This window comes from Hyperolius riggenbachi, chromosome 9, assembly GCF_040937935.1.
Source record: "Hyperolius riggenbachi isolate aHypRig1 chromosome 9, aHypRig1.pri, whole genome shotgun sequence".
NCBI classification, from domain to species: Eukaryota; Metazoa; Chordata; class Amphibia; order Anura; family Hyperoliidae; genus Hyperolius; species Hyperolius riggenbachi.
In genome coordinates, this window is record NC_090654.1 from 19,729,588 (window position 1) to 19,743,559 (window position 13,972).

Genomic DNA, 13,972 nt, shown 5'->3' on the forward strand with positions numbered 1-13,972 from the left:
AAAGAAATAAATATAGATCATTTTAGTGTAATAAATAGCGATAAAGTTATTGGCGATTCAATGGGAGGAGCCAGATGTGAAAATCGCTGTGGTTATTAACGGGAAATAACCTGTGGTATGGAAGTAGTTAATCTTTTGTGTAAAGTATTACATGAGTTAGGCTGCATTTCACCACTTGTGTGGTGTGAATCGCCGTGGCAAAAATTCGCATGCGAGTCCATGCGAATTTTCATGCGAATTTTATGCGAATTCGCATGAATGATGATGCATGCGCATTTAACCATGGCAGTGCTGGTGTGTTTTTCCTTTTTTTTCTATGCGAATTCGCATACTCAAACCAAATGCGAATTTCCTATTAAATACATTGTATGCGATTCGCATAGCTGTATGCGGTATGCGAAATCTGATGGCTCTGCCATGCGAATTTTTTCTGCACAGAAAAACGCAAAGCAATCCTGACAAGTGGAAACAGTCCCATTCACTTGTATTGCTATGCGAATTTGCATGCGAAAACCGCATAATGGAAATGGGCCCTGAAGCAATTCACCTGCTAATCCTTTCCCAGCTATTTGATAAGAAACAAGCTGAGGTGTGTAGCTTCAGATTATGCCACAGCTCCAGATACAGTATGCTGGGTCTTTGTGCACTTGGGAGTGTTTCATGCTTTGTGCCTCAGCTGAACTTGGAGGTAGTGGACGCCTGAATGTTATTATTACACATTGTTGCATAAAAGTGAAAATGATTCTGGACTCCTCCACAGAGTGCTGCTGTAACCAAAGCAAATTCACAGTAATCACTTTTTTTAATGGAATCACTCAAATTCCAGCACTAGTTAAAGCAAATCTGAAGCGAAAAGAAACAGTGGGCTCGATTCACCATCCGGCGCTAAGCTGGTTAGCAGGTCTAAAGCCCTTGTGCACGCAAAGTAGGGCGCTAGGTACTTTGAGCCTGCCTTTGAGCGCGCAGCATGGTGCGCCGATAACGTTGCACCAAGTGAGACCTTTTAGGGGCACCCAATGCAACTTTATAGGCTGATTAGTGCGTGAACGGTGCGACGATAACATCGCATCGCGCGACGTTATTGGCGCACCGTGCTGCTTGCGCAAAGGTGTTTGCGCGCACATTAGTGTGCGAACAGCTGCTTAGTGCTTACAAACCCTCTTTTCACTCCGGCGCTAACACTTAGCGAATTGAAGCCAATATGAGATAATGGGCCTGATTCACTATTCGGTGCTAACCTAGTTAGCACGCCTTAAAGAGACTCTGTAACATTTTCATCCTTATTTCTTCTATCCTTTAAGTTCCTACACCTGTTCTAATGTGCTCCGTCTAACTGCAGCCTTTTCTAGTTGCACAGTGGCTGTATTATTTTTGTTATATGATCTAATCTTCTCTCCTCTGTCGGGTCTGTCGGATTCAGGCAGTCAGGCTGGAATGTGCTGTGCTGCTTGTGATTGGATAGAAGCTATACACACCCTCTCCAGGCCCCCTGCACACTCTGTATGACTCACACACTAAGCTACTCTTTTGTTTGTAAACACTGCCTAGAAATGGCAATTACAAGTCAGGATTGCAGCAGGGAGTGGCAGAAACAGCACAGAGGGGCCCAGGAGAACATAATGAATAGAATGGTATGCTTTTTATTGTAAGAATTTTAGAGTACAGATTCTCTTTAAGGCTTTGGGCGTGTTAACTAGGGTGTTAAGTAGTTAGCACGCACCAAACTAAATAAGCTCGCGTGCAAAGTCTCGCGTGCAAAACTGCACGCGCAAAGGTCGGCGAGACAAAAACGCTGCACGCGCAAAGAGGTTTTAGGCGTGATAAACAGTTTGCACCGCTTTGTGAATCAAGCCCAATGAGTTGTATGTGTAATACAGCTAACAAATAGAAAATAAGTAGCAAAGAAAACAGTCTTATGTGGTTTTCCGGTACAGAAAGAGTTAAAAGTTGAATTGTTCTCTATGCATCAAGCTTCTCTGAGCTATCTGGTGGAACACAGTCCTGTTTTCTGAAGCACTTAAACAGCCAATAAACAGTGAGAGAAAGGTTGAGATTAAGTTTTACAGCTGGAAAGTTCAAAGGGTCATTATTTTTTCTGGTTCAGGCCCGGTGCACACCAAAACCCGCTAGCAGATCCGCAAAATGCTAGCAGATTTTGAAACGCTTTTTCTTATTTTTCTGTAGCAATTTACCTAGCATTTTGCGGTTTTGGGAAGCGGTTTTGGTGTAGTAGATTTCAGATATTGTTACAGTAAAGCTGTTACTGAACAGCTTCTGTAACAAAAACGCCTGGAAAACCGCTCTGAACTGCCGTTTTTCAGAGCGGTTTGCGGTTTTCCTATACTTTACATTGGAGGCAGAAAGGCCTCCGCAATCCAAAAAATGCCACACCCCAGGAATATGCGTTTCTGCAAAACGCCTCCCGCTCTGGTGTGCACCAGCCCATTGAGATACATTGACCAAGCGTATCCGAGAACGCTGAAAAACCCGCTCGGTGTGCACCAGCCCTTACAGCTTAAAATACAGAGTGTGGTTTCCCAACTGCAAATAATACAGAATGATGCAATTATAACATTACTTTCCTCTCCCTGATTTACATAACATTCTGCAATTTTTATCACAGGTGACCAAATCTTTGGTCCTGGCAGGTGATCTCTGCGGAATGTTAGTTTACTGGGAGTTCTAAAGCCAGTAGAAAATATCTTTGGTCTACCGGAATGCTTTCAGGAGGAAAGTTACGCATAATAAATAGCCTGAGCTAAGCCTCAGTGGGAGAGCGGGGCTGCATACCAATACCAATGTTGCTGAAACCAGGATTTTTAATGTAAAAGTGAATATTCTTAATAATTTACTGCATCCCACTTATGTCACTACACTGCCTCTTTAACCACTTGAGGACCGTAGGCTTACAGCTGTTTTTCAGTAATTAGGCCACTGCAGCTTTACGGCCTCAATGCAGGGCCACACAACTCAGCACACAAGTGATCCCCCCCTTTTTCTGCCCACCAACACAGCTTTCTTCCTTCCTCTTTTTTTTTTTTTTTTTTTTGTAATACATATTTATTGTATTTTTTTTAAATAAATAAACCTATTTTATTGAAAAGGAATAGAAAAACCCATTTTTGCAAAAGTATAAACCAATTTATTAATAATCTTAAAAAAGACACGCAGTGTTTGTCCCTAAAGTGCAAATCCCCATAAGTTAAAAAGACCCAGGAAACATGTCCTAATCACCAACTGCATGTAATAACCCTGGCAGAGGAGAGAGACCACCCCAGGTAACGCTCCCTGCCTAATGCTACGTACACACATGCGACATTTGATGAAAGAACGACCTGAGTAAAGTTAGTTTTTAAAGGTGTGTAACGATCAGATCGTTAGAACGAATGTTACATCACGTAAAAGTAACTATTGCGCCTGCGCATAAAAATGAAAAGTTTCATGGAGAAATAGCGAAATGCGCATGTCAAGCCTAGTACGAACGACCGTTTCCAACGATGTACTACTTTTGCAAACGATCGTCGTTAGAAAAAATCCGCCAAGCTAGATCGTTTGTTTTTAACTATAGTCGCATGCGTGTACGCTCCCTTAACCCTAAGTGCACTTTGTAAAGCAGGCCTGCAAATAAAGTTCCTGTTGCTGTGAATAACACTGGTGCTGTGAACAATAAGCAGGATAAGTTCAACATGCAGCAAATCAACTGCGTTCACACTATAAATGGCAAGCACAAAGTGCATCCAGTCCAATATGCAAATCCAAGCTGCTCCAGTAGGAATCTTGTATATAGTATTATCCAGCACAAGCAAAGCTGCAAAGCATAGGCGGCAAACGGCAGTTTACAATGCAAATATATGCTTCAGGATGATGAATACATCCAACCTAATATGCAAGTTCAAGCTACTCCAGCAGCAGGCTTGTGTATAGTATAATCCAGCACAAACAGGGATGCAGAGCATATGCGGCAGGTAGCAGTTCACAATGCAAATATATGCATCAGGATGATGGATGCATCCAATCTAATATGCAAGTCCAAGCTACTCCAGCAGCAAGCTTGTGTATAATATTATGCAGCACAAACAGGGATGCAGAGCATATGCGGTAGGTATCAGAGCATATGCGGCAGGTAGCAGTTCACAGTGCAAATATATGCTTCAGGATGATGGATGCATCTATCGTTACCTGGAGTGGTCTCTCTCCTCTGCCAGGGTTATTACATGCAGTTGGTGATTAGGACATGTTTCCTGGGTCTTTTTAACTTATGCGGATTTGCACTTTAGGGACAAACACTGCGTGTCTTTTTTAAGATTATTAATAAATTGGTTTATACTTTTGCAAAAATGGGTTTTTCTATTCCTTTCCATTTGTTTATTGGTGTGCTATGCACACAATATGTGCTCTATTTTTGATAGAAACCTATTTTATTATTATTTTACTAACCCTCCCTCCCACCGCCAGCCTATGACAGCGATCGGCTTTCATAGGCATCAGCCTTGTCTCCCCCAGGAGGACAGCCGTGTGCCTTAGATCGCAGTGCTGTACACTGTAAATAGATGGCGGTTTCGCCGTCTAACAGTCTCCTAGCAGTGATTGCCGCTGGGAGACTGATGACGGAGTGGAGCTCTTTCATTCTTGCGGAGATGTGAGTGCATCGGCGCGCACAATCTCCTGCAAAACCCCGCCCCAGTCCTGGGGCTGCCGCCGCGCTCACACCCATTGGCGTGATGCGGTCGTTGGGGGTTAAAGCAACTAGGGATGGCAATGCTTGGCAAACTCATGGAGAAGCATGTGATCAGTTTGATCAACTGATAGACTTCCTGGTTTAGCACATGATCATGACCAGCAAATCAGAGCCTTACAAATCTATCAGCTGATCAAACTGATCACATGATTCTCCATGAGTTCCTCCAAGCATTGCCATCCCTAAAAGCAACATGACAAAGGTTTTGAGTCACTCGCCAGTCCATCTAAACACATTTTTATTTTCACCTGTCTCACAAAGGTGAATATCTAGAAAGATTTTTATCAAACTTTCTTGTCACTTGGGAAGGGATAAATCCAAAGCAGTGACACAAACAGTCAAAAACAAGACACAGAACATTTATATCGCGCTTTTCTCATGGCGGACTCAAAGGTGCAACCAATAGGGTGAGCTCAGTAGGCAGTAGCAGTGTTATGGAGTCTTGACCAAGGTCTCCTTACTGAATAGGTGCTGGCTTACTGAACAGGAAGAGTTGAGTTCCGAACCCTGCTCTCCTGTGTCAGAGGCAGGGACTTTAACTATTACAATATCCTGCCAACAGTAATAAAAAGCAAAACTTCCCCATTCTATCCAAAATATAGTTTGGGCAAATGTATTGTTTAAATGTACAGATATAGAAGCTCTATACTAGCCAAATGGCTAATGCTCTTGTCTCGCTCCAGAATTTGAACCTCACCTGGGCCACTATCTGATTATATTTCTATATGTCATTGTGATGGTTCTTATGTCTCCAGGTAATGGTTCTGCATAATCAAAAAATAAGGTAATTTTAGCTTGTCACTATCACAAGCAACTTCCTCCTTTCAAATGAGGTGAATAGAGTTAGTGAATAGAGTCCAGACACATATTTACACAAGATCTGCTCAGTCTGACAGCTGGATAGATGCGTACATGTAAAAAATCTGCCCGGTAAAAAAGACAACGGATATAGCCACTAGTGACTGAATATCTGTAAATTTACCAATATTCTCCTGGTTAATTCTGATAGTGAAATATAGGTAACCTGTACCGATATTTCACTATGACCTAACCCTACTCTTACACAGGACACTACCGATGCTCAATCCTAACCCCTCCCCCTTCCCCAGTGGTACCTTAACTACCCATGGTGCTGCCTATTCTTAACACCTCCCGGTGGGGTCTAACCTTAACCCCCTATGGTGGTGCCTAACCTCATCCCCCCCCCCCCCCCCCCCGTGGAGTCTACCCTCAACACCCCCTGGGGGCACCTAAAATTCACTCCCCCCCTCTTCCCGGTGGAGTGGTGCCTATTAGTGGTTATCCCAGCTCTTCGTTACGGCAATCGCTGCAACGCCGCTATAGACATTAATCAGGGACGTTGCTAGGATTCTAATAGAGCCAGGGCATTTTTGGGCACTCGAGCCGAAAAGTGTGGGGCCGTGCACCAGAATGTGGGTGTGGTCATGGGTGGAGCCACATTTACATAAAGTTAACAGCGGTCTAAGTAGGCCTGCCCAGCAAAATGTTGGATGAAGCCTCCCTCTCCAAGACAAAAAATAAATAAATAAATAAATGCAGCATATCACATAAATAGGCAGTGCCACTTAAAGAAAACCTGAACTGAAAATTAAAGGGATACTGTAGGAGGGTCGGGGGAAAATGAGCTGAACTTACCCGGGGCTTCTAATGGTCCCGCGCAGACATCCTGTGCCCGCGCAGCCGCTCACCGATGCTTCGGCCCCGCCTCCGGTTCACTTCTGGAATTTCTGACTTTAAAGTCAGAAAACCACTGCGCCTGCGTTGCTGTGTCCTCGATCCCGCTGATGTCATTAAGATCGCACAGCGCAGGCCCAGTATGGTCTGTGTCTGCGCAGTACACTCCTGGTGACATCAGCGGGAGTGAGGACACGGCAACGCAGGCGCAGTGGTTTTCTGACTTTAAAGTCAGAAATTCCAGAAGTGAACCGGAGGCGTGGCCGGAGCATTGGGGAGTGGCTGCGCGGGCACAGGATGTCTGTGGGGGACCATTAGAAGCCCCGGGTAAGATCAGCTCATTTTCCCCCAACCCCCCTACAGTATCCCTTTAAACGTCAAAATAAACATACACAAGTCATACTTGCCTCCTGTGTAGTCTACTCCTCAATCTCTCTCTCCTCTCCTGCGTCCTGTTTGTCCACTGTGATCAAGAGAATTATCCGTCCTCCATTTTGAAAATGGCCATTACTCCATAACAGCTTCCTGGTCAGCACACAGTTACACTGTAACATCGCCCACTTGAGCCATAGGGAAACATGGACATTACCTGGTACATCAGTTCTCCTCTCAGCTGTAACTGACAGCAACTGATATATTTCAGATCTGACAAAATGTTGTCAGAACTGGAAGGGATCACTGGAAGTAGAAAATGGTGAGCTTCTGAGAGGAACTGATGGCAAGGTAACTATGTAATGTTCATTTGAAGTTACCTCATGTGTTTATTTTAAATAATTTTACTCAGTACAGGTTCCCTTTAAACATAACTAGGCAGAGTTACCTGGCTTCTGTGCTGGCTGGCCTGGCGTTCTGCTGGGTGGGCTGGCCTGCTGTCAGGTTATCTGGCAGTTCCCCTATAGCATTCCCTGACCTAGTGGACCCCCCCACCATGCTTCCATTGAGGCACCACAACTCCCAGCATGCCCCCAAAAGAAAAACCACAGCTCCCTCCATGCCCCCATAAAGGCACCACAGCAACCAGAATACCCCCCATTGATGCATCACATCTCCCAGCATTCACACCATTGAGGTACCACAGCTCCCAGCATGCACTTAAAGAGGCTCCGAAGCTAGTTTAGATTGGAGCTTTCTGTCCGCGTTCCGCTCAGAAAAGCCGTGCATTGGCCATTTTTTAAGCGATTTTGCCTCAATGGAAGGTATAGGAAAAACTTAAATGCTCACAAAATCGCTTTGTGCAGCGATTGCGTTCGCGTTTTTTAAGAATAAATACATTGTATTTATTCTTTTCCAGATCAAAGAGTTCACTTCCTGACTGACATCAGGAAGGGAAAAATTGCAATCGCTCGGCAAAACTGCTTAGAAGAGCGGTTCCCCCCCGAAAAAGCGCGCAATAAATCGCCAGAAAACGCTTTACAAAAACGCATCAAAAACCACCAAACAAGGACGGACATGCAGACGGAACGCAATGTGAACAAGGCCTGAGAGAGTATTTTCGTCATTAGAACTGTTGTTGTTCTGAACTGGTCATCAGAATACATCACATATCCTAGCAGGGTTGGGTTTGTAGCCATTAAAATGGTTTAATCTAAAGATCACTACATATTGAAATGTACCAGGAGAATGATGCAGTCACCACAAAGTCCTAAAAAAAGAAAGTAAATTCTGAAGGAAATAAGAGAAAAGCTATAGAAATATATGGATCTACAAAGATAACCATTTCAAAAACTCAACAACTCCAATGAAGTCCACCAAGTTCCAGCATGGTTAATTCACAAGGTTTTTCTCCTGAATTATCTCCTTACTTATTTTTCTACTAATTTATAAAATAACTTTTCAGCACTTTTCCAGGAAAAAGAATCACTTGGGATAAACTGATTTTTATTTACTTAACTTCAATAATACTGTTTGCTCCTTATTTCTACTACTGTTTTCATTTTTGTTAAGTGTTTCAAAGGTTTTATACAATTAAGGCAAAAAAAAGATGAGGGCCTTTTCCTAATTAAAGAGTACCCAAGGCGAACTTCGGGTCAAATGTTAAATACTTACCTAAGAAGAGGGAAGCCCCTGGATCCAGTAGAAATTTCCCACACCATCCTCTGGTCCTCCTAAGCCGAGAGCAAACTCCTCAAAGGAATCCGTCAAGTTCCAGTTGGATTCCACGCTCGCAAGCTCGCTCCTCTTCAAGCACAGCATACTGCACCTGCGCAAGCACGGTCATGCCTGGGCAGTAAGTCGGAGCTGTTTGAGCGGTTCTGTGCTTCTGGGCAGGCACAGCCATGCTGGCAGGGGTGCAGTGTGGCGGTACCCATGCATGAAGAGAAGCACGGTCCAGATTTGCAGGAGAGTCACGGCGGAGGACCTGAGGACCTGGTACCTGTGGGAAGCCTTCGGAGGTAAGTATTTAACTTTTGACCCAAAGTGAACCCGGGTTCCCATTAATAATTCTCCTTACCCACAAAATACCTTTTAGGCATTGACCTACAGAACATTTATGTTTTGGGCATATTAATATACATTTTTGTTCAAGCAGAATGATAATGTAGTTACAATATCTAAACAACGTAGGGCATCTACATAACAGATGGATTAATTTGCCCTGATTATTATGGCACGTTGGACGCTGAGCATCGGGTCTAACAGCCATGGAGTGTACACGTATCGGGGTGAGATAGGTTCTATGGATGATATTGAGCTGGGTTGATTTCAGGAAGGCTTGAAGCGAGAGTAACATTCCTAATTGTCTCACACTTTCAAAAAATAACGTTTATGGAGAAACTTGCAAAGTGGAACTCTTGACAACGCAAGTCCCATCATCTCTGGTGTAACAAAAATATGACAGCTCACAGGAAGAACACCGATCTGGTGGTAATGTCACAACACGGAAATGCTCTGCTGCTGTCTCAGAATTCAGGAACCATGCAAATATTGAAGGAACCATGAATTTCTGTGAAAAGCATACCTGTAGACATACAGTGATTATGGATGAGTTCTCGGAATCAGAACAGTTCCGAGTTCAGATTATTGCATCGAAATCTCGCCGTTCTGAGCAAAATCACAAATATTGGAAATGACATTTTGAGTATTGCTTTCTGTTCTGGCAATGTGAAAATTGGATTTGGGAACTAGAATTTTCAGCAAACACGGCATTAACACAAAGGCTAGGAAAGTGAAAATTGGCTTCCAAAACAAAAATGTTCTGTTCATATTGATGTCAACAAAATGGCCACCAGAGATTCCCTGGTCCCCAGAGGCCACACTAAAGTCATAGAATAAGCATTTTTTCACATGATTGGTGGTCCAGGGCATCCCAGCCCTGGCCCATTGGACCCCCGATCCATGTGGAAAACCTCTCGCTCTGCCACTCTAACATGGCCTCTAGGGACTGGGGATTCCTGGCAACCATCTTGTTGGTGTCACTGTTTGCCAAAAATTCTTTCAGAAGCCAGTTCTCACTTTCCTAGCCATTGTGTTAAAGGTGTGCTTGCTTAAAATTCTTTCTTCCGAATACAATTTTCGAATTAGCGGAACTATTGACCACATTGACTTCAACAGAAAATGCCAAAAAAAACCCACCAAATTTGGTATTTGCCTGTGAAACTGTTCTGTTCTGAATGCCCAACAAGAATCAAAATAAAGTTTTTGATTGGCCTAATAAAAGTTCTAAATTTGGCCCAAATGGGGTTTCAGTGAAAGGTCCCAAAAAAGCAAAACCTTCCAGCATGTCTGAACTCCAGTAGCTCTGTTTTGGAGATGGTGTTAAAGGCCCTCAAAAGTGATGTGAAAGATTGATATCACATTATAGGAAGTGTTTGGTTAACTGTTCCTGTAACCGTGGTGCAACCATTTACTGATAAACACAGCCAATGAGTGATGTATTAGTGGCTTTCTTGGCCTATTAGGGTGCTCCTCTGCCCATAAAACCTGAATTAATGTCCCAAAACAAGTATAAGGTTCAGCTGCTTTGTCTTCAGTCTGTAGCTATGTACACAATTTGGATCATCGTTTCTCAAGAATCAGAATTAGAACTGTATTTCTTTTGCCAAGTACAGTGGGGGATGTACCTGGAATTATTTCTGGCATGTAGATGGTCGGTAATGGTACAGAAAATATTCAGAGAGTAAGCATATATATAATGCATAGAACATTTGTGGTGAAGGTCTAGAGCATACATGTCAAACTCCGGCCTGCTGGCCAAATCTGGCCCTCAGAGCCATTACATTTGACCCCCAGGTGGTTTACCCACTTTGCATTATGTTTGGCCCACTCTAGACCACCAGGGAAGCTATATTGGAGGTGAAGCCCTAGATCACCAGGGAAGCCATATGGGGGAGGTAGGGGGAAAGCGCTAAACACTGGGGAACTGTATGGGGGAGGTTGGGGGCAACTAAACACCAGGAAACTGTATAGGGGAGGGAGGAGGGCCACTAGACATCAGAAAATTGTATCGGGGTTGGAGGGAAGCCATTAGACACCAGGGAACTTTATGAAGGGAGGAAGGTGGCCAGTAGACACTGAAGTCGGCCTGCGACTAGGTCCCAAGTGTTCAATTTCAGCCAACTTTGTATTTGAGTTTGACACCCCTGGTCTAGAGGGGTCATCTGATTGCTATGTGAGCTGAGCCGCCTCTGTGGCGCTCAACAGCTCTGCAGTGATGCGGATGCCCTGCAAGAACGTTCTTTGAAAGATTAGTGCAGAGAGAGATCCTTGAAGAGAGAGAGAGAGGAAGGAAAAAGAGAGAAGAGGAAGAGATAGCGATAGAGAGTCCCCTGGGGTTTCGGCGGTGCCATACCTGGCAAGTGGTCTGGTTAAATGTCCTATTGACATGCTTAAAAAGAAAATTTAGCTCCGGGCTGTGGCCTAGCCTGGAGCGGTCTGTCTGCCTAGGGTCCGATGAATTGCGGCTGCAGGTGGAGGACCTGGCATGGTGAAGGAAACTTCTAAGGTTGTGTTAGATTGCAGAGCTCCTTGTGGTGGACGAGGCTCTAGCAGCGGTGGAGGAGAGTTTGCTGGGCTGCTGGAGGGTGAGCTGTGGCTGGTGACCCCAGCTGTCCTGCATTCCTGTGGACCCTAGTATGCAGAAGCTGATTGAAGCTGCAGTATCCTGCCAGTGGAGAGGCCCGGCACCTGATGTGTGATGTTGTGTGATGGTCTGGGTGACAGTTTGGGAGTGTTTAATCTGCATAAACACAGCTCAGTTATCTGCTAAGCAGCCTGTTCTGTCCTGGGGAGGAGGACAAGCTGGTGGCAACCAGAGTGTCGGCCCAGAAAACTACCACTTCAACCAATCAATAGAAAGAAAACGGTCAACTTTGGGAAGAGAGAGGGAATCTGAAGCGAGAAGCATCTGCAGGCTGCCATATTTATTTTCTTTTAAACAATGCTAGTTGCCTGGCAGTCCTGCTTATTTATTTGGCTGCAGTAGTGTCTGAATCACACCTGAAACAAGCATGCAGTTAATCCTGTCAGATCTGACAATAATGTCAGAAACACCTGATCTGCTGCATGCTTGTTCAGGGTGTATGGCTGAAAGTATTAAAGGCAGAGGATCAGCAGGATGGCCAGGTAACTGGTATTGCTTAAAAGGAAATGAATATGGCAGCCTCCATGTGTCTCTCACTTCAGTGAATTCATTTAAAACTGACATGTTTGCTGAGGCTTCCTTGTGTAGCTCCAATTCGATTTTGGTTTGTAATATTTAAAGCCAGTTATAACCATGAACAACACAGATTATACCAGGCAAACTGTTGCTGCCTTCGCTATAGAGAAGATATACCACCGTCCAGCCACATACAGGCAAACGACCAGCAAGAAATGTTAAAAAGTAACTGAAGAGCAGACTTACCTCTCAACGCTCTAAGGTAATCATTCCCAAGATAGACCAAGTTCTCTAAGGCGGGGTTAAACTGACCTAAAATTTTCTGCAAGAATAAAATTCAGGAGTTAGTTATGACTGTAAGGTCACAAGGCCAGGCTCCTCCCCCTAGTGTTTCTCCTCTCTGCAGTATAAGCCCCAGTTAAGTATAAATATAGCCTGGAGTCCCATCTCAGGTTCTCACCACTAAGGGATTTTCCCCCTTAAAGGGAACCAGAGAGGAATGGGGGGTGAAAATAGCAAAAGATTTTATACATACCTGGGGCTTCTTCCAGCCCCATAAGCCTGGATCGCTCCTACGCCGCCATCCTACGCTTCCTGGATCCGCCGGTACCGGGCCCGTCACTTCCGGTGGACGCGGCCAATTGTCCGCATCACAGGGGCTCCCTCCATACATGTACGCATGCGGCTGCGCAGTAGGCGGCCACATGCGTATGTGTATGGAGAGAGCACCCTGTGATGCGGAGAATTGGCCGCGTCCGCCGGCCGACTCGCCGACTCTCGGCAATGACGGGACCCGGTGGCGGCGGATCCAGGCAGCGGAGGACGGCGGCGTGGGAGCGATCCATGCGTATGGGGCTGGAGGAAGCCCCAGGTATGTATATTGCATCTTCTCTGGTTCCCTTTAAAATCCAGAGAAAATTTCCCCTTTCAGCACTGCTTCCATTCATTTGCCAATAACTTATCACTGCTGTTAAAAACAAAAAAAACCTCTGAGAATCCCCCATGAGGAGATGGACTGGCCCAAAACCTGTCGGTTCTGTCAGATTTTAACTGCCTACTTTTTTTTCGCAATAGTGGTCCTTTAAAGTCAATATCGCATGCAGAAACACACAAAGCCTTTTCTGCCACACCTTGCAGCTATAAGTAATGATGTTCTACTCTGCTCTACACCTACATCACAGAATCAAAACTACAAATCAGCCGATTAGTACATTACATAATAAACGTATCTTCCACTTTACTTCCTACAGGTGAAATTCCCTCTCCTCTTTCTAAGGCACATAACATCCTACAGACACGGTTTAAATTCATCAAAGTCGCATCCCAAGAAACGCCAACACACGGCGGACAAGTTAGGTGGGCTCACCTTGTAAGATCCTATGGTGGAGGTATAAACGGTCTCCATTTCTCGAGCCATAGCTGCGCTCCTACAGCCAGCGAGGAAGAAGAAACGCTATCTCTGCCTGAGAGCTTGGACGTTGATCACAGGGTGCAGGGAAGAGAGGGCCGGATTAATAATTCACCAAGTACAGTGATACCTGATCATTCAGGTAACACTACACCCGAGAACCTAATAAGTGCTTCACTAAAGGCTGCGCCATTTGATGATCTGGAAATAACTGACAGCAGAATAGTCAGTCTCCGCGTACCTCCCACTATAGCATGGCATGTGAAAACGCATACCACCCATCCCGAGCTAAACAATAACCCGCCTGCAGTCCGTTACCTGCAGCTCCACCAGTCCGCTGAAAGGGATATGCTAGACTCAGAGCACAAAGCAATAAAAATAGATGTGACAGTGTAATGTGCAACGGGTAAGCTCACAAACATGGCAAGCTACAGAATGTGGCTACTTTACATATAGGCTGCTGCTTTACCCGACAGGTTGTCATTTTGTGATAGGATGTGAAATGTTTAATGTTATGTAGATTATTGCAATTTAG

At 44.7% G+C, this 13,972-nt stretch overlaps 1 protein-coding gene across 1 annotated transcript in view; it reads right to left on the reverse strand.

Moving 5' to 3' along the window:
• Window positions 1–13,464, reverse strand: part of BAIAP2L2 (BAR/IMD domain containing adaptor protein 2 like 2) — a 93,506-nt gene extending 80,042 nt beyond the window's left edge. The window contains exons 1-2 of the mRNA XM_068251404.1: window positions 13,396–13,464; window positions 12,276–12,351 (exon numbers count right to left, since the gene is read on the reverse strand). Of these exons, the coding sequence (XP_068107505.1) occupies window positions 12,276–12,351; window positions 13,396–13,446 (127 nt within the window). The 5' untranslated portion in view covers window positions 13,447–13,464. The remainder of the gene's footprint in view (window positions 1–12,275; window positions 12,352–13,395) is intronic.
• Window positions 13,465–13,972: the final 508 nt, after the last annotated feature.